Genomic DNA, 25,535 nt, shown 5'->3' with positions numbered 1-25,535 from the left:
CCTTTTAGACGATGCCCCATTTTGTGCTGTCTACATCTTATTTGTACATAGCTGCTGGCCTTGTCTCTTCCATTAGACTGAGTTTCAGGAGAGCTGGGATTGTTTTTTCTTTTTAGTATCTCCTGTGCTTAGCACAGTACCTGGCACATAGTATGCTCTTAAATGCTGGTTCAGTGGAATCGTCTAAAACATGGAGACTTCTGAGAGGACGTGTGTAAATAGTTTCTTTTGGCCAGGACACTGGATCGTTACACATGTTGTTTGTTCTTCCTTCTGTAGGAGGATCATGACATCATGGAGGTGATGCCATGACTTGCAAGTGAATTGGATTTAAGTGAGGGAGGGCTGTGCAAGGTCACCAGCCTCACTTCCTCCTTTGGAGTCACCAGGGTCCAGTGGTAAGACTACTGGATTGCTATACATGGACAGGTAACGTCAGACTCCTAGACAGGCCGAGGCCCAGACAAACTCAAGGGGCGGGCCTGGCTCCAGGGATAAGCAAGTGCAGTCCCCGCCCACACCCACCAACCAGAAGAGCCGTGCTTCTGACGCCCCGCCCCTAGAGAGTGCGCCAACGCGGAGGGGGTGCCCTTGTCGTATAGGGAGCGGCGGGGGTTGGTGAGAAAGCAGTCCAAGCCCGCCTTCCCTGAGCCTCACCCGCGCCGGTCCCGCCTTCCCCTCCTATTGGGACGCACCGTGGAGGGGGCGGGTCCGTCCCCAGCACTTTGCCCTCTGGCTCTGCGGAAATGTGCTCTGGGCCCCGCCCCACAGCTGATCCGCTCTTTCCGGGCTGCGGAGCGTCCCTGCCCCCATACTCTCGAGAGCCGCCTCCATGGAGCGACAGGTACGGGTTCGGCGCGCTCCGGCTCCGGCTCCGGTTCAGCTCTCCCTCGCTCGGCAGCCGCGGCCTGACCCGTGTGTTCCCCCCGCGCAGGTGCTGATGAGCGAGCCGGACGAGGCCACGGCGCTGTACCGAGCGCTGAGCCGCCACCCCGCGCTGGTCACCGCCGGCCTGGGACCCGAGGTCACCACCCAGTACGGTGGCAAGTACCGCACGGTGCATACAGGTGCCGCGGCGGGGGGCTCGACGGGGAGGGACGGAGGAGGGGAGGGAGAGAGGGGGCCCATCCGGCAGAGGGGGCCCGGGGCCGGGGGCCTGGCGGAGCTCTCGGTCCCCTTAGCGATGGCCTTCCTGCCCAGGAGGGGAAAGGAAAGTACACCTGTGAGTTGCTGCATGTGTGTGCATGTGTATGTCTGGAAGGGGGCGGCGGGGATCCAGGGACGGAAGAATGCTGTGAGGGGTGGGAGGAGTGACGGCCGCCGAGGGGAAGGCTGCTGGGGGGATTCTAGTTGCGGGAGGGAATGTGTGCTGGCCGACTTAACGAAGAAAACAGAGACAGGAGCGGGTACCCAAGAGGTTGGGCATGGGGTGATGGCCATGGGGAGGACTAGGAGGCCCCTGGGATGTGCGGGATAACTTCGGGAGGTAGGAGACCTGGCTTCTGGCAGACAGCTTTTCTGGAGGACTTCAAGCAAGTTGTCTCAGTTTGTTTCTCTGTAAAATGATGGAGTTGTACTAAAATAAACTAAATTCTCCTTCGGTTTTAATCCTTTTATTTAATCTTAATCCTCTTAATTCGCCATGTTGCTGAGGACCTGATGGCCTTTTTGGAAGAAAGTGAAGTCATTTACAGCTGTGGGGGGGGATAGGAAAGGCTTGGGATGGGAAGCTTGGATGAAGAACCAGACTGAGTTGGGGCTGCAGATTCTGGGCTTCCCCTTACAGAATGGACCCAGCGAGACCTGGATCGGATGGAGAGCATCCGGTTCTGCCGCCAGTATCTTGTGTTCCACGATGGTGGCTCTGTGGTGTTTTCTGGACCTGCGGGCAACAGCATTGAAACCAAGGGGGAGTAAGTGTTAGGGGAATAGCCCCAGTACCTCCATCTGCAAGGATACTTGTTCAGAGGTTCCTAATCCTCCTTCTCCCAAGGATTCATTTCTGATCTGCATCCCTGGGATATGTTACAATAGCTACCTGGATAAGCTAGCTGGTTTTCCTTTCAGTAGTTTCTCCTAGTATTTACCTGTGACCTGTTGCATCTTACAGTTTTATTCGGAAAGTATTTACTGAATGGCCAACTACTTGCAGGGCCATTCTGTGGGAGGTAAGTCTACTCTCCCAGAGTTTACAGTTTATTTAGAGAGACAGAATTTTAAAAGGTAAAAGAATTAGAGAAAAATTAATGCTAAACTGTTTAGCACGGACTTTTTCCTGTTCCTTATACTGTTCTTTTTTTTCTTTATATTTTTCTAGACCTCTCCTCATTCGCCAAGAGTCTTGAAGTCATTCAAAATTGCCATTCAAAAACTGTTCTATCTCCAAGGAGCTTCCCTTCTGTCTTTGCCTTCCCCTTCTAAAACTCCCTCACACTGACTGAACTGGTTTTTGCCCTCGTTGGGACTTCTAGGCTTCAACTCCTCCTTGATCTCCCATCCTGAACCCTAGGATCAATAATATCATTGCCTTTTTCATTAGCACCCAAAACTTTATGATTCCCTTTCCCTCTTACTAATCAATTAGGTGTTATGTAGATTATAAAGGTACCAGCAATTCAGAGAAGGGAGGTATCCTTGGATATCTGAGTAGTTGAAGGAGTTGGGATTTGAAGTGAGTCTTGAAGGTTGGGTTGGATTTGGATTTTTATCTGAGTTTATGGTTCATATCATGTTTTATCTGTGAGAAGTCCTAGCTTAACAATAAGAGTTGCTTTCTTTAAAATCAGATTTTAATTTTTAATGGACATCCATTTTCTCTCCCTCCCACTCCTCACCCCACTGAAAAAAAAGAAAAAGAAAAACAAATTCCTTGCAGCAAATGTGTACAGTCAAGCCAAATTCAGGAAGAATTATTTTTTGATAAGAATCCTGTGGCCTGGCAACTCCCCAACAGACAGAACTAGCTTTGGGCAGGTCCAGGAGTCATCTGGTCATGATGTTCCCACAGGATGCTGAGCAGAGATTCCCCCTCAGGGGCACTGAAGGCTGTGCTTCGAAAGACTGGGAGTTCAAAGGCTGGGGAAGAGAAACAGTTCCTGGAGGCAAGTCATGGCACTGGTTCTAGAGTTTGGTTAGTAACCACTGGGTGTGGCACCTCTATGGCCTGGTGGCAGGACTCAGCTTTATCTTTAACTGGGTGGAGGATTCTTCCAGAGGACAAGAGTAAGAGAAGCATCTAGTAGATAAGGCTTGTATCTAGAAGTGGGTGGAAGTGGTTTTGGGGAGCTTAGCCAGAGTAAGTGAATCATCTGGTAGATAAGGCTTGTATCTGGAAGTGGGTGGAAGCAGTTGTTCAGGGGAGCTTACCTTGTCATAGAAAATTACCAAGCCAGGCAAAATAAAGCTGATGCTCCTACTTTTGGAGAAGAAAGGGACTGACTGGTATGGTAGATGGAGGGGAGCTAGCTTGAGACTTTCACGCTGTCTTCACCTCAGGTTTGGGCAAAGAACTGCAAGCTTAAGAGCATCAACCTAACAGCGCTGGAGAAGCATGGGATTGTGTATGAGGATGGTGAGATTCCGTAGGAGTGATGATACTAGTAGTCACTCATGCTAATGTACTACTTTATTGTTATAAATTGAAAGTCAGCCCTATCCATAGCCTGAAGAGACAGCTGGAAGGCAGCCAGCCACCTGTAAGGGGGGGGATGGGGAGTGACTGTAGAACCCAGATCCAGGCAAGATTCAGGTACTTTGGTTCTCCTCCTTCCTAGATTGTTTTGGGTGTCTGTCCTGGTCACACTCAGAGAGCCATCTTCTCTACGTGGCTGAGAAGAAACGTCCCAAGACAGAATCTTTCTTCCACACCAAAGCCTTGGAGCTCAGTGATGCAGAGACAACCACACCAAAGAAGGACCAAGCAGTCAAGGTGCAGACTGGTTTTTGCCCTAATCCTTTGTATACGTTTCCTTGGCTTAAAGGGAGACCTTCTTTGTCCATCTTTGCTATAGCAGTAACCAGCGTTCAGTATGATAACCTTAAGACAGTAGTTAAGAAGGGATCACTTGGAAAATCTGAATGGGGTTAAGGGTGTGGAATATCTGATCAAAACTAGTTTGAGGGTGGTTTCTGTGTTTTGAGCGTATTTGGGGTTTTTTTGCTTTTTTTTTTTTCAGGGGGATCAGTATATATTTCATGAAGACTGGGGAGAAAGTTTGGTTTCCAAAAGTATCCCTGTCCTGTGTGTTCTGGATATTGAAAGTGGGAACATCTCAGTGCTAGAGGGAGTCCCAGAGAGTGTCTCCCCTGGACAGGTCAGCACAGCTTTCTCTTATTCCTGACCAGGACAAAGGAACAGTCTTTCTGAGGATGGTCATCTGAGGGTTTAGAAACAGGACCCATTCAGCGATAAAAGCTTGGGGTTTTTCAAAGAATCCTGAATAGGACATTCTCTCTAATGGCACCACTGAAGCAGGGGCTGCCTCCATACTTTGACTCCTAAGTGTTGATGAAATGTGAAATCCCGTGTGTGTGTGTGTGTGTGTGTGTGTGTGTGTGTGTGTGTGTTGCCCCTTGGGGACCCTCTAGTTCTGGCCACACTTCCCCTGACTCCGGCCAGTTGACTGGTTGCTCCGAGTTTGGTTTTATGTATCTCATAGGCATTCTGGTCTCCTGGTGATACTGGTGTGGTGTTTGTGGGCTGGTGGCATGAGCCTTTCCGACTAGGAATGCGTTCTTGTACCAACCGCAGGTGAGAAGACTGGGAACAGATTGAATGGGCAAGGCTGGTCTAACTTCTCCTTGTGTTTCCTATACTTGGCTTGGCTACTTGCTCTGCACTGGAAGCTGGGGGCTGGGTCTTTCTGTACTCTTGTAGTTGCCTGTCAGCTCTCCTCCAATGTGTTGTTAAGGGGGTGAAGGAATAATGGGGATAGGAAGGCTCCAAGCTGGGCAATTTAGAATCTCTCTGGTGGTTCCAGGTCGGCTCTGTTCTATGTAGACCTCACCGGTGGCAAATGTGGTAAGTGACCTACTTCTTGTGTTCTGTGTATTTATCTAACTTTCTTAGGTCCTACCAGCACAGATCTCTTTCTTTCTTTCTTTTTTTCTTTTTAACTTAAACCTCTAAACAGAATGGGAAATAAGAATGTTTACTATTAGAGACCTTTCACACAATTCTTAAAAATGCAGGCATTATCAGTAACATGATTCAAAGACTAAATCATACATGTAAAACATACCGCTAATTTCAGTAGCAGCAGACCAATACAAAAACAAAACATGTCACAATTACCCAACTGTCCCCATCTTTTAAATTTTGTTCTAGTGGTTGAAGGATTGGAGTCCAATGTTGTGCCTTCTTCCCAGTGTGTAGGATGTGCCCTTTCTCACACCTGATTTCTCGTCACAGAGCTCCTCTCGGATGACTCTGTGGCTGTGTGTTCCCCCCGGCTGAGTCCAGACCAGTGCCGTATCATCTATTTGCGGTGCACAAACCTCGGTCCCCATCAGCAGTGCAGCCAGTTGTGCTTGGTGAGTCTGGAGCAAGCCTGCCATTAAGTATTGCTCTTCTAGGGTTGAGATGAGGAAGTCAACTAATGTCCTTGACAGGCCAGCCTCACCTCTCTACAGGCCACATGAGCATGTCTTGTATCTTGCTGTCACTGTTGGTGAATGACCATTTATTGTTGCTCAGCTAGAGGCAGTGGTGGGTCAATGAGTTCTGCAAAATCCAGGCTCAGTCTTAGCAACTGAGCGTGTACTGTAGTAACTACAGACATTTGGTATTCTACACATATGAATATATGTCCTTGCTGTTTTTCCTTCTAGAATGTGAGTAGGAATTGTTTCATGTATTGTATTTGTATCTTCAGTGCCTAGCACATTGCCTGGGGCTTAGTAGATACTTAATAAATGGGAATGGATTGATTTGGCATATCCTGGAGCATATCCATGCAGCTTCTCTTTGAATTGGAGGTACACCTCTAAGTAATGAGGGAAAACCAGTTTAGAGCCAAGATTCTTGTCTGCTAGGTTAGAGAGCTCTCCCTAAACCACACTTGGCTGTTTGGGGTTCTGTCTTTTTATTTGGTGGTTAGACAGTGATCTCATAATACAGGTCTACCTCCCTGAGAAGCACCTGTGTAAGCCTGTGTTAACATCTTATCTGGGTACAGTAGGAAAGATCTGTCTAGGTTGTAGGCAGGCAGATGCTGTTAGAGACAGTCAGGATTCCTCCCTATCACTAACACTAACCCCCAAGGCCTTTCTGAGCCAGGTTAAGAGTTGGACTCTGGTGTCATGGGACAGACTCTCTGAGGCCCAGGTGGAATTGGGCTGCCAGCCCATTTGGGTCAATATGTGAAACTCCATCAGCTGAGACATAACCGTTTCCACACTTTCTTTCAGTATGACTGGTACACAAAGGTCACCTCGGTCGTGGTGGACATTGTACCCCGACAGTTGGAAGGTGAGATGCTGATGACTTGTAATTACTTATTTGAGGACTGTGACGTGGTTACAGACTTTCAGATCATTTTTCCAGGAGAGGACAGCTCAACATAGGGTGAACTGATAAAGACATAAAAGGGTTTTCTTTCCAGCTGAGAAGGTAATTTGTAGTCTTTGAGTCTAGATCTAAACTACCCCCAGGCCAGATCTTCCAATTCTGAAATAGGCGGTGATAGCCTAATAGGGAAGGCTGCGTAAGCAGTGGCTAGTTAGTGTCCTCCATAGTCCTGTTGTGAGGGGTGACCTCTCTCTGCACATTCACATCCTGGATTAGTGTCATACAGCGGTAGCTACTGACGAGACAACAGCAGCAGGAATCTATGTTTCTATAGAGCTGTGATGTTTCCCAATGGCTTTCCTCACAACAACCCTGCGAGGTAAGAACAGACGCTGATCTCTCAGTTTACAAATGGAGAAACTGAGGCTTAGAGGTTAAGCACTGAGTGCAATGCTCCTTTACTAGGCCAGTGGCCTCTGAGAACTCATCAAATCCACACAGAAATCTAAGGCAGGCAGGCAGGCAGGCAGGTAAGTTCTAGCATAAGGTCAGAGCTGACAGGTATAAGTAGTCCCCTACCTACTGAACTGGTGAAGTGATCCTTTCCCCACAAGGACAGTGACACACAAGACTCCCCCGAGGTCGCTACACCAGTTGCTGGAACAGTCCCAGGGACAGGAAGTGACTTGCCCAAGGTCACGGGCAGACCTCAGATCTCTTGATTTTAAAGCCAATCTCATTTCCATTATACCATGCTGCCCTTTAGGACCTGAGATTTGGGGCAGAGCTCCCATGCCTTATACAGTTCTGTTCAGCACAAACATGTGCTAGATTCTGGTGCTACAAAGACAAACTAAATGCCCCAGCAAGCTTACATTCTTCTGGAGGGAGTACCCCCAGATAAATATCAAACAAGCTACCTTGAGAAGGTCAAGATCACTAACAGCTTTAGAGGTTCAAGGGAGTCTTCATGAAGGGCTGGCACCGGCTGACAGAAGAGGAGTTTCCCAAAGGCTCTGCGTTCCAGGAAGAAGGGAGAACTTGTGGAAAAGGACAGTCAGGAGATGGCATGTTCAGTGTGTGGAATGGCAGTAGTTCAATTTAGCTGGAACAGAGAATGCCTGAAGGAGAGTAATGAGACATCAGGCTGGAAAGGGGGATCAGAGTCAGATTGGAGAGGCCCATGCAGACTTGGCTCGGCTGGAATGAATGGCATTGGCCCTGCAGCCTCCACCTTGAGGTGCTGTGCTCCTCAACATGAGACCCACTGAAGCAGAGCTAGTAGGCAGGGGTGGGCTCTGGATGCCAAAGTCTCCCCCTTGTTAAGGAGGATCCGTGGAAACCTTGGTGTTTTGGGAAACCTGCAGGAATGCTACCAGGGTGATTGTTCTTACCAAGGGGCAGCTGGGTAGAGCAGTGCTGCAGGTCAGCTCGTGCCAGGCATGAACCATGGGGGCTTGTTCTTTTCTGCAGCTTTGAATACTAGAGGAGGGATTAGACTTTCAACCATTGGCTGGCTTTGGTCACTTCATTGACTAGCTTTTCAAGGAAACCTCTTCTAATTGCGTTGTCGTACCTTGGAAAGTAGTCATTTTACGGGCCTTGAGTGATGGTGGGTAGTAAGGTTTGTTCACCTTCCATTTCCCTCCATCTCCCTTGGGAAAGAGGTTGGCAGTGTCTTTACCTCAATATTCCAGCAGCTGGTGTAGCTACCTCGGGGGAGTCTTGTGTGTCACTGTCCTTGTGGGGAGAGGATCACTTCACCAGTTCAGTAGGTAGGGGACTACTTATACCTGTCAGCTCTGACCTTATGCTAGAACTTACCTGCCTGCCTGCCTGCCTGCCTTAGATTTCTGTGTGGATTTGATGAGTTCTCAGAGGCCACTGGCCTAGTAAAGGAGCATTGCTCTCAGTGCTTAACCTCTAAGCCTCAGTTTCTCCATTTGTAAACTGAGAGATCAGCGTCTGTTCTTACCTTGCAGGGTTGTTGTGAGGAAAGCCATTGGGAAACATCACAGCTCTATAGAAACATAGATTCCTGCTGCTGTTGTCTCGTCAGTAGCTACCGCTGTATGACACTAATCCAGGATGTGAATGTGCAGAGAGAGGTCACCCCTCACAACAGGACTATGGAGGACACTAACTAGCCACTGCTTACACAGCCTTCCCTATTAGGCTATCACCGCCTATTTCAGAATTGGAAGATCTGGCCTGGGGGTAGTTTAGATCTAGACTCAAAGACTACAAATTACCTTCTCAGCTGGAAAGAAAACCCTTTTATGTCTTTATCAGTTCACCCTATGTTGAGCTGTCCTCTCCTGGAAAAATGATCTGAAAGTCTGTAACCAAGTAATGACCTCATTACCTAAAGGTAGCAGTAGGGTTAATGAGGCCTAGACCCAACCAGGCCTGAGCAGCCCTTGCTGCTGCTGTGAGTAGAAATAGTCCTGCCTCTGAGGACAGAAAAGATCCATTAGGATGAAGCTTTGCTGGGCTTAGGGCCTTGATGCCCTTTGGATGGAAGACCTTCTTCAAGGGGCTCATTGGGTTGGTAAGTCCTCCATTTTGGGACTGAGAGCAACTATGTGTCTCTGTAATATGAGGCTTCTCTAAGAACCTGAAACGCCTCATCTGCAGAAAAGGAGCCTCTCTCCTAGACTGGTACCCTTTTCCTCTGTCTTGCAACACTAACACCATGTAACCCTGATCAGCCACTTGCTTCCTCTGCCCAGAGATCCCATCTGGTCAGTGGTCAGCATTCAGCTTTCTTGGCATGATCCCAGAATTACCCAGGTGATTCTGATGTGCACCTTTGGTCAACACCTTAGCTTTCTTTTGTATGCAGATAAAGCCATTGACATTAGACCTAAATACATGTACTCTACACACAGAGGGATAGAGACTGTACCTATGATTTCACAGGTGAGGAAGGAATAAGCATTTATTAAGCACCTACTATGTGTCAAGCACTGTGTTAAGTACTTCATAAATATGATTTCATTTGATCCTCACAACAACCTTGTGAGGTAGTGCTGTTATCCCCATTTTGTAACTAAAGAAACTGAGGCAGGCATGGTTAGGTGATTTGCTAGGTTAGACAGCTAGTATGTTATCAGAGGCCAGATGTAAGACCAGGCCTTCCTAATTCAAGGTCTCCATCCACTGCACCACCTAGCTTCCTCTCTTATACACACAGTGTTGTGTGCACATTAAATATTATTTTACGTATAGAATCAGGCCTTATCTTGTTTACAGCCCACATGTTAGATGGCTTTTAGTATTACTATGCATCTTAGGCATCAGCAGGATAAAATGGTACTCGTGCTCCAGAGATGCCCATCTCTGTGTCTTTGTACCTAGCTGAATAGCACAGGTCTAGCTATCCAAACAGAATCAGTAACAATAGCACTCGCTCATCAGAATGCTTGCCAAATGCTTCTGCAAAAGTATTAGTGTCCCCATTTTATAGATGAGGAAGTAGACGTGCCCTCAGTTACACTATTAGGAAGTATCTAAATTCCAAATACAGAAACATTGTCAAATAATTGTGATTTAGGTTTTATGTTACAGGATGCCCCATTGACTTATACATGTTTTTAGGTTCTATTTCATGCCCAGACTTCTATGCAGTTATTTTAATAGGATTATTCTTAACTACTCTGGAATTTTTTTTCCCCTTAAAACTCATAACCACCTTAGGGCCCTGATAGTTTTCAGCTAGATTTCTAAGAAAACTTTAAAGACTGCTTTTCCTTGGCCTTAATGAGCCCTCCTTCCTCTCACCCAGGGATTAATTCTAGCCCCAAATAGTATTTCTCTTTCTCTCCCTGGGTTAGCTTTTTAATCCTGCAGGATCAACTGTTTTCCACATTCACCTCCTCAGCCAGACTTAGTTCCAGAGATACATGGTGGAAACAGAATTCACCTTCTTGTGCTCTTGACTTTCTCATTCCTTTCTGAGCAGTGAAACAGACAGAGTCTCCAAGTGACCCTTGTTTTCCACCTCTGAGTCTCAAGCTTCCTTCTCAGAGGCCTAAATTTTTATTCTCTGGGTGGTGAAAAGGCTGTTGTAAGTCATGTGTTTTCTAAGATTCCATTACAGATCTGATTCTTTTCCTTAGATCACTTTTCTGGAATCTATTGTAGCCTGTTGCCTTTGGGATGTTGGTCAGCTGATAGTCAGAGAGTCGTCTTTGATTCTGGCCTGCGAAGCCGACAGGTGAGGAGAATGGGCGCCTCTTGCTGTTGCTGGGCAACATTTTATACTTGGAAATGGCATACTTTGTCCTTCCTGGGGCCCTTGAAACTCTGGTTTACATCCCTGGCCAGTGAACACAAAACTTGAGTCAGCCTCCCACCTGCCTCGAGCTTTATCTTCATTAAAAAGCTGCCAACACTTCCCATAGGCTATTGGGTGAGTATCTCATTCCTCTCTGAGTTTTTCTGCCCTTAGATGGTGATGGTGATGGTAGGATTCAGAAAGAAAGCTTGTCATCTTTTTCCTGCCAGTCAGAGACCAAGGCAGCTAGAGAGAGACAGAGGTTCTGGGGCTACTTAACACCTACATTTGACAGATGTTAAGAGGCCCAGAGAAGTGAAACAGCTTGCCCGTGTCACAACAAGTAGGAGATACAAGAGCTGACATGTAAACTGAGGCCTCCCAAGTCCAGACCCAGGGTTCTTTCCATTATACCATGAGTCATTGAAGCACTGAGCTTTGACTCTTACAAAGAGGCAGCTGCCCACTTGAGGACAATGAAAGATACTGATGTAAACCATGGAGAGTGTATCCTTTTAGGCCATCAAGAACCAGAGAAATGCAAAACCTCATTGTAAAAAATACTCAGTTGGTGCTGAGCTAGTGCTCTAACCTGGGACTGTCCTTTGTCTCCCTTTCTTCTACAGGATCTGTTTGCAGTGAATACCCAAACAGGCAGTGTGACTTCCCTGACAGTTGGTATGGCATAGCAAGGGAATGTGTTAGTTCAGTGCCCTCCAAAAACTTAAGAGCTCAGAGTCACCGTGATCCGCTGGGCAGCACATTCTAATTTACCACGAGGCAAGGAGTGTGAGCTGCTCCAGAAGGTGCTGGACCTTTCATATGCCCTGCAACAGCCTTACAAGCCCATCCGTCTTTGGGGCAAATTAGCCTTCATGTGTATCAGTCAGTTAACATTTTCTAGAATTAATATTTTTATTTTTCAATTTACAAAAATCTCTTTTCTCTCTCTTCTGTCCACCTCCCATTGAAAAAAAAGAAAAACAAGTAGTATAGCCAAGCAAAACAAATTTCCCAAATGGCCATGTCCAAAAATAGCATTCATTGAACACCTGTGTATCCCCAACCCTGTGCTAGTCAATTGAATTGTTGAATACAAATGTGAGATCTGTTCTCTACCTTAATGCATTCACAGTCTGTTGGGAAAAATCAGCAAATACAAGAAAAACAGCTAACAGTGTCTGACAAAATAATTAAGTACTAAATTATTTAATACAGACTCTGTGCCTGGGGTTAGAGACACTGGCATGGTGTTGAGGGTAGGGAGAGTGTCACTCTGCCTAGAACTCAACACATTTGAAGGGTCTGTTTAGTAGGACCTAACTTTGCTCAGGGGCTAGGGGAGTGGTGAGGCATTTGCGTCCAAAAGAGTCCCTCAGCACCCTATCTGCTGCATTCTAGGGCTGCCTTTGGGAAGCTGGAAGCTGCTCACAATTGACCAAGACCTCATGCTAGTTCAGTTTTCCTCTCCCAACCAACCACCAAGCTTGGTAAGTACCTCAAATGCCTTTGAAACAGGGAAAAAACAGGGTCACAGGGTCACATGTAAGCAGGATTCTACCAGGGAAAGATTGTGCCTAGACACTTAGACCAGTTTTTGCTCCGTCCCTCAATTTTCACCTCTTTTTGATTTCTCCATTAAAAGTTGCTGGAAGTAGCTAGGATAGGTTTAACAAATTTTAGTAATACCCTTCCAGGTCTGTGGGTAGTGGGTGTCTTACATGGAGAGAGCCATATCATTCCTATTTCAGACCAAAAAGAGATGGGAACAGTTTTTCTTGGTAGAAGAACCTCAGCCTTGTACCCTGCCCACCCCTGAGGCAGGAATGAAAGAAGGGGGTGATATTTACATTGTACCATTGTACCGGTGTGGGGTTGGCAAAAGATGGCGGAATGTGCCTCCTTCCTTTCAGAACAGCCGGAGGCCTAGATCAGGATGTTGCAGATGTTGTCAGATGTGGTCAGTTTCACTGAACTGGAAGACGAGTTGTTTCAGATGTACTGAGTCTGAGATGTCTCCAGGACATCCAGTTTGAAATGCCTAATAAATAAAAGTTCAGGAGAGAGCCTGAGGCTGAGTGTGTAGAGATCTCTGAGTCAGATTGCCAGGTCCTGGATCTGCCCTGTAGTGTGTGTTTAAGTTTTTAGTCACACTCTGTATTTTGACCTTGAGGTTCAAACCAAGGCTTAATTGAAGAGGAAGGCATGCCTCAACGAGGACCTTTGACCTTGTTACAAAACATCAGTCACATACTCACTGCCCATCCCCCACCAATTCATGTCAAACTTGAGAAGTCCTAGATGAGTCATCCGTTTGAGTTTGGTGATCTGACTGAGTAGTACATTGTAAAATTGAAGTTCTCCGTGTCCTTACACTGAGCACAACAGAACACATCTTCCTTCGTATTCCTCTGATCCAGTGGCAAATTTTAAGAGACTTCAAAATGCATTTTTCTTTTAAAAGAAAGAGAATGGGGTGAAGAAGGTAATTAAACCCAGCAGGCTGTTCTATAACAGGTTTTCTCTCCTTGGTAGAAAGTGGGGTTCCTGCCTCCTTCAGGGAAGGAGCAAGAGATCCTCTGGGTAACCCTGGAAGAGGCAGAGTCCATCCCAGAAATCACTTGGGCCATCCGTGTTTTGAAACCTCCTCCTGAGCAAGAGAACCCCAAGTACCGTGAGTCTGAGCAGGAGTCATCAGGGAAGGGAATCAGGGGACATGAATACTGGGGATGGCCCCAGGGATGGGGCAGCAGCATTGGGCAGAAGCTGATTCCTCCAGATTCCATGAAATGACAGGCCCTTCCTTCCACACGCTCTCGGTTCATACCCCCAAGGGGCTCCTCAGGGTGGATTCTGCTGTGCTTCTCCGCTGTGCCACAGGCAAAAATCCCTGGGAGCATTTGGAGTTGGCAGTTGCAATGCAGTGTGGCGTTAGTAACTATCTTCAGATTTTGCTTTATGACTTGGTTACTTTTGTATGGCCATCATTGTAACAGTGTTGGTATTTCAGTCAGTTGTAACTTTACAAGGTTACCATTTGACTTAACATGAGCTGATATCAGTACTGCTTTAGACTCACAGAACGTGAACATCATGGCTAGAAGGGATTGTAGAACACAATGTTAGAGCTCATTTAGTCCAGCCCTCTCGTTTTCCAGGTGGGAAAACTGAAGGCCTGAGTGAGGATTAACACAGATTTTCTTCTCTGTCCAAGGTTTCACAAGGGCTGCTCAGTTCTAATAATCACATGCCCAAATGTCAGGACCCAAGTATTCAGGAAACTTCAGGCCAGATAGGTGAGGCACTTAGCATGTCAGATTTTCGGAGCGGAGTTTAGGGAAAGCAGCACGATTAAATTTTTCATGACCTCCTCGGTGGCAGAGTCAGCTTCTGTGTGCAGGCCAGAGGGTGGCGCCGCCGCTCCTGACTCCAGTCACATCAGAGTTCTAGCTTGGGCTGGGGAGGGAGAGAAAGGGCCTGGCCTTTGACAGCGTCACACCCATGCGCTCAGGCTCCAGAGAAATGTTGGCTAAAAGTAAGGGGTACTAGAGCTGAGGTGTCTGAAAAGAAGGTGATGGGGAAGGCCCCTACCTCCTGTTTACTGAGGTCTGCACTGAGGCTGTTACCTTCATCCCCATCTCCGGGACAGCAGGCCCAGCTTCCAGCCCGCCCAGTGTGCATGTTGGCAGCCTTTTTCAGGCTCCTGCTCCCTGAGGTTCTCCCCAGCAGTGGGGCAGGGGTTGTGTGGGCCCTTTGACAAGTTTTTTGACCTCTTCTCTGGGTCCTTCAAGAATCCGTGACATTCCCTTTAGTGAAAGCCTTTCTCTTGGCCGAGCAAATTCATGATTTCTAAGAAAATCCTTTGAAATGCTGAGATTTCTCCTGATGACTGCCCTGGATTGTTCCCTTGTAGCTGGCCTTGACTTTGAAGTGATCCTCCTTCAGCCCTCCAGCACAGCTGAGAAGTCCAAGATCCCACTTATGGTCATGCCTCATGGTAGGTTTCCCACTCTCCCGGTCTGACACTCCCCACCCCTCCTCCCCTCTGGAGCTCCTCACACCTAATTTCACCCTGTCTTGTAGGGGGCCCCCATTCATCCTTTGTAGCAAGCTGGATGCTCTTCCCTGCGGTCCTCTGTAAGCTGGGCTTTGCTGTGATGCTAGGTGAGTGAGAAGCATTGTCTGAGGGCACCTGCCAGGATGTGATGGGGGGGACACCCTGGCAAGGTGATAGTGCACCATCTCTTGCTGGAACATCACTGGCTCCTAGCACAAATGGAGCTTTTCCCAGCTGTCCTGGAAGTGGCAGAGTTAGCATTCACACCCATGTCCTCTGGCTCCAAACCTAGTAATCTTTTTACACTACATGGTGTAGTAGGCCAGAGGGTGGCGCCGCCGCTCCTGGCTCCAGCCACGTCAGAGTTCTAGCTTGGGCTGGGGAGGGAGAGAAAGGTCCTGGCCTTTGACAGCGTCACACCCATGCACTCAGGCTCCAGAGAAACGTTGGCTAAATTGTAAATTGTAAGCCGACCACTCCAACTGGGCACTGACACTTACGAAAACGGTCAGACATATTTGCATAAGCAGCACAAGGAACTTGAGGGGAAAAATAATACCCCCCCCCAAGATATGCAGATCCCTTCTGTGCAGTACAGACAGGGATGTTGCTCTGATCACCTCTCCGGTCTCTCCATCTGTTTGCAGTGAACTACCGAGGTTCCACAGGCTTTGGGCAGGATAGCATCTATTCCCTCCCTGGGAATGTGGGAGACCAAGATGTGAAGGATGTTCAGGTATGGGATGAGCAGAGAGGTCCTTTTGTACAGTTACCTCTATAGGGAATGAAAAGCTGGTTCCTTAGCCCTGAGATAACCATAGCTTGGGACTTGTGGTTTGCCCCAGGACCTCAGCTGGAGACTGTTTCCTTTTGCCTGGCCAGAGCTAAAGCTGCATGCCACTCATGGGCAAAAAGCAAGCACATGCCTGACAGTTCAGTGTCTGTGAGCCCTGGGATCACCTAACAACTCCCACACAAAAGTCCCAGCCATCCTGACCAGACATGTCAGAGGCCTGCTCCTTAATGTCTCCCTAATTGCCTTTGACCCCTGTTCTGTGGGTCCACATGACAGAATCTCCTTGCGTTCCTTGCCCCTTTGATCAGCGGTGTCCGAGGCCTGCAGTCTGCTCGGCCTCTCTCAGAGCCATCTGCTACATCGTCCAGGTTCCCCAGTGCAGTCATTGGGCTGTTTACTAACAGCCTATCCCTGCTGCAGGAATGTGTTCCCTTTTCCTCCGTCCAAAGGGAATGGCAGGTTGTATCCTTTGGTCACTTGCTTGCCAGGGCCTAGCAGAAATGCTCTTGCCTTGATCCTTTCCCTGTGGGCTGCAGCCCTCCTTGTGGAAGGGGAGAAAGCCCACGGAAGACCTGCCACGGCTCCTCCTCTGTTCTTGCAGTTTGCGGTGGAACAGGTGTTGCAGGAGGAGGAGTTTGATAGGGGGCGAGTGGCACTCATGGGTGGATCCCATGGGGGCTTCCTGTCTTGCCACCTGATTGGCCAGTATCCAGATACCTACAGTGCCTGTATAGTTAGGAATCCTGTCATCAATGTGGCCTCCATGTTCGGCTCTACTGACATTCCTGACTGGTGAGTATGCCCTGCACCAGAGGTGTCTAAGGGAGGGCAAGGAGCCAACCCTAACCCCATGCCCCCCCCCTTTTCTGGGGGTATCAGCTGTTTACCCCCCAAAGGTTAGAGAAAGATCACCTTTTCACTGTGCATCTGACAGGCCAGAGTAAACATGCCTGAGAGGTTGCCCCCTAGGCCTCAAACCCATCCCAATGGCATCTGCTAGAGGGTTTCCAGGTAGTCCTGGCCCCATCTTGCCCTTGGAGGAAAATTAACCAGGGAGTGACTTCTCTGGACCATCCCCATGCAGTTGGTGTAAAGTTGAAGGAAAAGACCAGTTGGCATCGCTCCATCTTTCTCTCCCTCTGCTCTGTACTCAGTCCGGTCTCTCCACAGGTGCATGGTAGAAACAGGCTTTCTCTATACTACCGATTGCCTCCCTGACCCCACCACCTGGGCAGAGATGCTGGACAAATCGCCGATCAAGTATGCTTCTCAGGTGCGATGCCTCCTCCTGCCCTCCCACTGCCCCTTCACCAGGGGAGGAGCTAGACCACAGGCGAGAGCATCCTCCCTCTTCTTCTCTCCAGGTTAAGACACCCCTTCTCCTCATGCTTGGCCAAGAAGACAAGCGTGTTCCTTACAAACAGGGTATGGAGTATTATCGGGCTCTTGTAGCCAGGAAGGTCCCTGTGCGGTGAGTAGTGGCACCTAGATTGCCTCCTCTTGGGGGACTAACTGCTCGAGAGAAAAGCGACTGGCTCAGCAGGGCTAGCATATGGTGGGCTGGGGAAGGCTGACAATCAGGTTGGAGCCTGGAGGGTAAGTCCTGAGTTAAGTTGTGGGGGCCTGGCAACGCCTTGGAGTTAGCACGCTGCCAGGAAGAGGGGGGGATGGATGGATTTGTGAGATAGCCTGTGTTCTCCAGGTTCTTGCTGTATCCCAGGAGCAACCACTCACTGTCTGAGGTGGAAGTGGAGTCTGACAGCTTCATGAATACCGTCCTCTGGCTGCACGCACACCTGGAACGCTGAGGAGCCAGGAGCAGCGAGCAGCGTCTGTCAGGGCACCAGCCCATTTGTCGCTGCTGGTCTCTCTCTCTTACCCCATGCTGTGATAACACAATACTGACATTTCCATTCGCCAAGCTGTCTTAACGAGGGATTCTTAATAAGCTGAAGAGGAGCATCCTGAATGTAGTCCCAGGCTATGTATGGTGTAGCCTTTCAGGGCCTACACCCCTTCCCTGGCTAGAGGGAGGTGAGAGAAGAGCTCCCACTTTCCCTGTCTGGCCTGTCTTACAAGGAGAGCCAAGGAGTAGGCCACTTCCTTCAGCTGAACCAGCAAGGAGCCATCTGTGCCTCCAGCCTAGGATTCTACAGGATGGGCCTGTCCAGTCTGAGTCCACCTTGGAGGGCAGTGGGGGTGCAAAGGGATGCGTCTTGATGTCCACTTGCTAACCTGCAACGTTGCTCTTTGGGGTTGAGTTTGGGTATTTTCTGCAAGCCCCTTCTGTATGATCAGAACTCAGCTGCCCCTGCTCAGTGCTGAGCCCTTGTCTTAGTGCTTTAGGGGGTGGTTTTAAGAAGAGAGAAGCAAGATGTAGAGAAAAGAGCATTTGGCCCATTTCCTCATCTGCTCAATGAGGGAGTTGAACTACATCTCCCGGAGGCCGTCTAGCTAATTCCTGTGTTCAATGACTGACTCTGGCTGGCCCCTAAGACTAGGTACTAGGCCCATTGTGGACCATAGATCCCAACAGTGCTCAGCAGAGGTATGTGCTAATAAACATGACCCTGGTGAAAAGGTGGGTTTCTTGGCTTCTTTTCTTGGGAGAGGAGCAGGAGCCCTCCTCCTCCAGAGGCTTTGGTGAAAGCTGAAGCTTGTTCCACCTGGAAATAAGTGCCCACTGCCAGCACCCAGCTGGTGCAGCCTTCCCCACAGAATAGGGAGAGGGTGGCTGCAGAGGCTGAGTGTGCACCACAGGGATGAGGGATTGGCGTGAGACCCCCTGAAATACAGTGACTAAACACTCCAGTGCCCCTGACAGGAGGGCTTTATGCTTGTAGGACAATGACACCCTTTCTGCTCTCCATCCCACCGCCATCCCAGGGCCTTGACAATGACGACATTACAGGCTCTCAGCAGCATTTATTAAGTGCTTCCTCTGTGACGCTAAGCTAGGGAATACAGAGTAAGAGCAAAAACTGTCCCTCCCCTCATGGAGCTTACATTTGAACGGAGCAGACAACATATGTAAATCAGCACATAAATACAGAGTTGGTGGAAGATAACCTTAGAAGGGTGGCCTTAGCTGGAATGCCCAGTAAAGGCCTCTTGGAGAGAAGGTGGTGCCAGAACTGCATCTTATAGGAAGCCAGAAAATCTGGCTTGGGTAAGGATCAGTAAGAGCCCAAGATGGGTAGAGATGGGAGAAAGGCCAAGGTGAAGGGACACTGAAGAAATGACCTTTCCTCTTCACCTCCATCAGCTCAGTTTTATGACTTTGTTTATCCAGTCAACATACATAGAGATCCGCGAAAAGATAGCTGGCCATCCCGGTCGGGCACAGACACGATTTGGGATTATGATTCCCTCTAAGACCCAGCAGTCATGGGTATAGCAGGCCAATGGGCCTCCATGGTCCCCCTGGAAGGAGAAGGAATGGTACCAGTGAAGCCTTGAGGTTTGGGGGAATCCTAGGAGGGGGAAAGTTGAGACCTTCACTACACAAGTGAGCAGACTAGCTGTTACGGGGACAAGAAGACCACAACTCCTCAGACATACATCATGGTGTCATGGATAGTGCCAAACTTGGAGTCACTTCAAATTCCACCTTTGATACTGTGTAGGCTAGTCACAACCTCCCTGATCCCCACCTTCCTTCTCTATTAAAGGAGGGAATTGGATTAGGTGGCTTTTTAAGGTATTCCACTGCTCCAGATCTATGATCCTTGGATCTCAGAGACCCATTCAGGTTCATCCTTAGGACACAAGGCATGGGTGGCTATCTAGGGGCTCAAGTGAACTGTCCTTCCCTCTTTTCATGCCTCAGAAAAGGACCTGTGGGGTGGGATCCTTCCCAGGCATAAGCTCCACTGCCAGTGGGGCTTGACATTCAGTTGTCAATCTAAAAAACCCAGGGAGTATGGTATCTAAGTAAGGGAGTTCTGTAGGGCGGCTCCTTCTACCTTCCCACCTCCTCCCTTCCCCCAGCCCCTAAGCCTCCAGATGTCACCATACCTCACAGGCCCCTACTGGAACCATTGGGCTCATAGTGCATAACTCATTCTTTTTCACCTTGCCCCGGTGCTTGATGTTGCATTCTTCATTGGTGATGACCCGAAGCTGGGCCACATTCAAGACTGTGTCATTGCCAGTTCCTAGGAGAGAATAGGATGGTCTGGTACCTTCCCAGCACCAGCCAGCGAAAGGCCACACACCCCTTTCCTCCCAGAAGTAGAAAGGGAAAGGATCAGTTAGGCATTCTAGAAAAAGGCCTACAGCATCTATGCCCTTTTACTCAGCAAAACTACTATTAGGCCTATGCTCCAAGGAGGTCAGCGAAAGAGGAAAAGGACCCATATATACAAAAACATTTACAGAAGCTCTTTGTGGTGGCAAAACACTGGAAACTAAAGACATGCCCATCAATTAGGGAATGACTGAACAAATTATGGCATATGAATGTAATGGAATACCATTGTATATGATGAAAGGGATGGTTTCAGAGAAAATTAGGAAGACTTACATGAGCTGTTGTAGATGGAAGTGAGCAGAACCAGAACAGTTTCTCCAATAACAATATTGTAAAGACAAACAAGTTTGAAAGAATTAAGAACTCTGATCAACCACAATTCTAGAGGACTGATAACTCATTCTGCCCACTTCTTGACAGAGGTGATAACTCACTTCTGAGTGAGAAACATTTTTTTGAACGTAGCCAATGTGGGAATTTGTTTTGCTTGACTATGCATGTTTGCTACAATGAAGCAGGAGAAGTAGAAGAGAGAGAAAATAGTTTTTTTGTTCAATGAAAAAAAAAATTAAAAAAGAAAATGACCGCCAGCTCAGGGATTCAAGGCTGTAGACTTGGCCTAACTGGGTAAACTGAGATGACCCATTTATCCATTCCATTTCCTTTTAGGAGTGATCCAGAGGTGATCTTTCCACTGTACCATCCTGCTTCCCATATGTGGGAAGGATGAGGAACAAGGGATGGGTAGGACTCAGATAAGCAAGGAAAGCAGAGATTCCATCTCCAGAGAACCCTGTTAAGCAAAGGTGTGGAAGGGAATAATGTAAGGCAAGTTTGGAGAGGGAGATGAGAGCCGAGCAGGACCCTGAATGCTAAGCTAGGCCAAGGAATTGGAAATTTTACCTATTATGAAAGAGGAGGGAGAAGGGGTTAGCTAAGATTTTTGAGCAGAGGGTGGTTATACCCAGAGTAGTAGGGAGGAGAGGACTGAAGCACTCCCTTTCTTGTAGTAGACTCCTGATCAATGCTTGTTGAGTTGGATGGAAATCAATGAAGAGGATATTGTAGTAGGCCAGATACAAGGGGATGAGGCCCTGGACTAAGGTGGTGACAGTGGAAATGGAATGGGGGGCAAGGATGTGAGAGATGGAGAAGAAAATGATCAACCTTGATAACTGACCAGCTCTGGTTGGGAGAGGGAAGAGTTGAAGCCTTTGAGACAGGGAAATTGAGTGTTATTGACAGAATTAGGGAAGGCAGGAGGAGAGGATGGTTTGGGGAAGAGATGAGCTTTTGGCTCAGCACTTGTTGAGTTTGAGGTGCCAGTTGCACATTTAGGTGGATTTTTAGGCAGTTGGATAATGAGCTGGAGCTCAGAAGAGCTTTGGAAGTCATTTGCACACAGATGGTTATTGAAGCCATTAGGGTAGATGGGTTTTGACAACCTACAGAAAGAAAGAGGAAAGCAAGAGACCAAGTAATGAGTCTTGGGCAATGTCAACATTCAGAAAGCAGCAGGAGGGAGGTAATCCAATCAAGGAGCAGCCTCAGAAGGGGAGTATCCATGGAGGGAGATAAAGGTTAATGGTACTCTCTGGGACTATTATGTTCCTTACCATTGGTCTCTCCCCAGCCAGCGATCTCACACTGGGTTTTACCTGGCACCACATAGTTTTCAGGGGGCAGGCAAATAAGGGCCACACGGTTGTTAAGCACTGCAGGTCTGAAGGGACAGCACAAAAGAAAAAAAGCTCAGGACCAACCCAAAGCCCATGTTTCTGTGCCGACATAGTCCTGGTCCAGGGGCCTGGCTCAGAAAAATTCTGTAGCACCTCAGCTCCTGCACAGAGTCTACAGGGGGAAAATGTCACACGAGTTAGGGGTCAACATGTATCATGACTGTGGTTGGGGGAATGGATGGGAAGCAAGGTGACCCTGAGAATAGTGTCAGGACTTGGGAGTCAGGAAGACCTGGGTCTAAATGCCACCTCTGATACTTGCTAGCTACCTGTGCAGCTTTGGGTAAGTCACTTACTTCTCTGAGCAAATGTTTCATTGTCTGTGAAATAGGAATGATAATAATGAATACTTGCCTCACGAGGTGGTTGTGAGGCTCAAATAACACTTTATAAACGCCAGTTTTTATGATAGAGAGAGCCAGTCTCTCCAGAAGTCCAGTCATACATCTCCAACTGCCTATTGCTTATTTCAAACTAAACATCCCACAAGTATCTCAAAATCAGTGTACCCAAAATGGAACTCATCTTTTCCCCCAAAGCCTTCTCTCTTCTGAATTTCCCTATTTCTGTCAGGGCCATCACTGTCTTTCCAGTTATCAAAGTTCAACACCTTATCCTCACTTTCCTTCACCCCTCAGAGTCGGTTACCATGTCTTGTTATTTCTACCTCTGCATCTCTCACCTCTGGCCCTTTCTGTTCACTCACATAGCCACCTCCCTCCTTCAGGCCCTCATTATCTCTCACCTGGACTTTTCAAGAGCCTCCTCCTTGGTCTCTCCTTGCCTCAAGTTTCTGCTCCAAGCCATTCTCCACAATCTACTAAGTGATTTTCCCAAAGTGCTGGTCTGACCAGTCTGTCCTTCCATACAGTAAACTCTGATGACTACCCATTGCCTCTAGGATCAAATATAAATGTCTTCCCTTTGGCATTTAAAGCACTTTATGACCTGGCCCCACCTGCCTTTCCAGACCTATTATGTATTCATCTCCTTACCATGCTTAGCCAAACCAGTACTATTCTTCATGCATATACTCCATCTCTAATCTCTCTGCCTTTGCAATGGCTGTTCCCCATACCTGGAAGACATTCCTGCCTCACCCCGTCTCTTAGAACCCTTTAAGTTTCAAAAACTTCCCAACTCAGCACAAGTGTCATCTCCACAAAGCCCTTCCTGATTTCCCTAGCTTCTAGTGACCTCCCTCTCCCACCCCCCATTACCTTATATTTATTTAACATATATTCTGGACATATATATATATATATATATACATACATACATGCATATGTACACACACATATATACACTTAAATGTAAATGTATACATATGGTCTCTTGATGGATAGAGTGAAAACAGACTATTTTAAACGTGTCTCTGTGCTTCACACAGTGCCTGGGCCGGAGCAGGTGCTTAATCAATGTTGACTGAATGAGAAGCAGCCCCACACAGTGGGTATCACACTAACCTTGGAGCCTGGAAGACCCGAGTTCAAGTTCTCCCCCCAACACATACTAACTGTGAACAGGAACAAGTCCTTCAATCTCTCAGTGTTCCTGACAGTTCTCTAAGATTATAAATTACAGCGGGTTGGCAGATCATCATTGATGGAGATGCATGTCCAGTGCATGGACACTGTCCACAACAGGAACAAGTGAAATCACAGGTCTGGACCCCCTTCCCCCAAATAATGATATCAATGGCCAGCACCTTCATAAGTAGAGTATTCCTCACGCCAACTCCAATGTCCCTGACTTTACACTGGTGATCCCCCATGCCTGGTAGGTAGGTTTAGATTAGCCTTGGGGCAATCTGGGTATTACTCTAAATTATTCTTATTTTTAAGGTGATGGAAACACTGTACTTGTTTTGTATTTTCTTGGTTATCTCTTGGAAGGGGAAAGGTAGTGAGCTAAGTGATTTCAAAGAAATGTGGGCAGAGGACTCACAACTCACAGTGTTATCAGAGGGATTCCCACTTGGGACTCATTTTGTGAGCCTAGGGTGATCAGTAGAGCAATAAAATCCATCTAGCTGAGCATATTCCAGAATTTACTTTGGAGAGTCCTAGATGGGAGATACCAGGGTCAGGAGGGTTTTAGATACTCTAACCTAGAGAGAATCAGGCCCATCCACAGTGGGCCTGGGGGACAAAAGCCAGATGGAATACTGAGTCACTTAGGACTGGGCAATCCCCACATCCCCTTTTTTAAATGTCTCAAATTCCTTTGCCCTGCTGAATGGGTATATTCTCATTAACTTTGTGAATAAACTTGAGAAAACATTCTTATAGTCTCAAGTGTTTAGTTAGCAACACGAGGAAGAAAAAAAGGAAGACCAGTTAATGTGTAAGAGAAGGAAAAAAAGGAGTAAAAGATAAGGCCAAAGGCCAATCTCCCAAAACCCAGATTTAGGGAGATGAATTCTGAAACCTAGGGCCTGAAGCCCAGACCTGCATCCTTCCTGCAGATCTAGCATGCTGTAGACATTCTACTCACATTCCTGTGTGGCCATCTTTGTTAGCTAACTCACTGAACCCTATCGAGGAAAAACAAAACAGATCCAGAGCTCCCACTGTTACCAGAATCTGACCAAGTACTTCAGCCCAATAACGAGGAGTGGCTGTGGGCCTGTGCCACGTTCCCTTCCATCCAAGGTTCTCCCACCTAGCAGAGCCTCTGTGCTCCTCTGAAGCAGGCCAATATCCCCACCCGCTCAAGTACCTTTCTAGTTTGATCATGACAAGCTGGGAGCCCGGAGGACCACACACCATCTGCATCAGGGGAATCTTTTGTAGTCCAGGATCGCTGGGCTGAGGGTCCTTAAAGAGTGTGCCTAGCCAGGCCTCGTAACCCGTGAGGGGGCCATGACTGGAGGAAAGGAATTGGGGTCCTCACTGAGTTCTCTGGAGCCAAAGCAGACATATCCCTTTCCCCCCCACCCTTGTCCTAGGGAGCTTCCAAGCCTGATGAGGGAGATGAGTGAGAAACACAAGCAGTCAAGAGAAACAGGTCATTGTAAAGGGGTGAAAATGTGTTCAGGAGAAAACAATTGGGCAATTAGCCTAGAAAATGGGTCAAGTAGACCCAGGAAGGTCAAAACTGAAATCAGTTTAACATTTGGCACATAAAAGAGGACAAATGAATCAGGTGGGTTGGGCTAAGGGTGCACAAGGTAGTTGGGGCAGGGCCCTCAGTAGACTACCTTGTGATTCCTTGAAAAGTTGGCAAGGTCTCTTACCAGGATGAGAAGCATTGGAGAGCTGAGACCACCCACTGGTCCTTCACCAGTGACCCACCACAGAAGTGCTGGCCTTGCCTAGGATACAATAAGGTGGGGTGGGATGGGGTGGAGTCAATGATAGAGGTGACAGAGCAAACCTCCCCCACCCCTCCCACACACGATGTCTTGGATCATTTCCCCAAGAGTTCTCCCAAAGGACTTGGGTCTGTGGCCTTCTACAAGGGTCAGATGCATTGGAATAACTGAGGTCAAACCTTCTCATTCTGCCTTTTCACAAAGGCAGCATGATATAATGAAAAATCACTCCTGAAAAGACAGTGCCTGGCACATAGTAGGCACTTAATAAATGCTTACTGACTTGACTCAAAAGCAGAAAGGCCTGGGTTAAAGTCCCACCTCTGACACATATGACCCTGGGCAAGTCACTTAACCTCTTAGTGCCCTAAGCAGCTCCCAACCTGTAAGTTACAGAAAATGTGCCAAAGTATATTATTAGTGCTAGATGATGACAGACTCCAGCATGTTCAGGAAGACTCACCTGTTCCTCAAGCTGACTGTCCAGGGCGAGTTGCCAGGCCGGCCCCCCACAACCCGTAACAGCCTTGACCTCCGCTCCTCCCTCTTGCCACACTCCTCAAAGAGCACTGGGTCTGGGGGCAGGGA

The 25,535-nt window shown here is 47.9% G+C and overlaps 2 protein-coding genes across 2 annotated transcripts in view; one reads left to right on the top strand and one right to left on the bottom strand.

Moving 5' to 3' along the window:
• The first annotated feature begins 817 nt into the window (after nt 1-817).
• APEH (acylaminoacyl-peptide hydrolase) lies at nt 818-18,220 on the top strand. Its single transcript, XM_027836950.1, has 22 exons — nt 818-844; nt 935-1,067; nt 1,787-1,913; nt 3,008-3,101; nt 3,496-3,571; nt 3,774-3,928; nt 4,176-4,313; nt 4,659-4,750; nt 4,980-5,020; nt 5,411-5,532; nt 6,409-6,469; nt 10,630-10,727; nt 11,414-11,465; nt 12,189-12,277; nt 13,323-13,461; nt 14,701-14,784; nt 14,871-14,951; nt 15,492-15,580; nt 16,242-16,432; nt 16,811-16,913; nt 17,005-17,111; nt 17,343-18,220. Exons 1-22 carry the CDS (start codon nt 833-835, stop codon nt 17,446-17,448), a joined length of 2,190 nt encoding a protein of 729 aa, XP_027692751.1. The 5' UTR covers nt 818-832; the 3' UTR covers nt 17,449-18,220.
• Nucleotides 18,221-18,545: 325 nt separating this feature from the next.
• MST1 (macrophage stimulating 1) overlaps nt 18,546-25,535 on the bottom strand; it is an 18,899-nt gene continuing 11,909 nt past the window's right edge. The window contains exons 13-18 of the mRNA XM_027837202.1: nt 25,411-25,522; nt 24,870-24,947; nt 24,353-24,499; nt 21,509-21,615; nt 19,658-19,797; nt 18,546-19,063 (exon numbers count right to left, since the gene is read on the bottom strand). Of these exons, the coding sequence (XP_027693003.1) occupies nt 18,902-19,063; nt 19,658-19,797; nt 21,509-21,615; nt 24,353-24,499; nt 24,870-24,947; nt 25,411-25,522 (746 nt within the window). The 3' untranslated portion in view covers nt 18,546-18,901. The remainder of the gene's footprint in view (nt 19,064-19,657; nt 19,798-21,508; nt 21,616-24,352; nt 24,500-24,869; nt 24,948-25,410; nt 25,523-25,535) is intronic.

The sequence above is a fragment of the Vombatus ursinus genome, unplaced genomic scaffold, assembly GCF_900497805.2.
Source record: "Vombatus ursinus unplaced genomic scaffold, bare-nosed wombat genome assembly UNPS02014820.1, whole genome shotgun sequence".
NCBI lineage: Eukaryota > Metazoa > Chordata > Mammalia > Diprotodontia > Vombatidae > Vombatus > Vombatus ursinus.
This window is presented reverse-complemented; position numbering and strand designations above follow the sequence as displayed.

Bases quoted from the DNA above. Each gene is read 5' to 3' on its own strand.
- APEH (XM_027836950.1), top strand. The intron at 1,068-1,786 runs GTGCCGCGGCGG...TTCCCCTTACAG, and splicing joins GTACCGCACGGTGCATACAG to AATGGACCCAGCGAGACCTG. The intron at 12,278-13,322 runs GTAAGTACCTCA...TCTCCTTGGTAG, and splicing joins CCAACCAACCACCAAGCTTG to AAAGTGGGGTTCCTGCCTCC.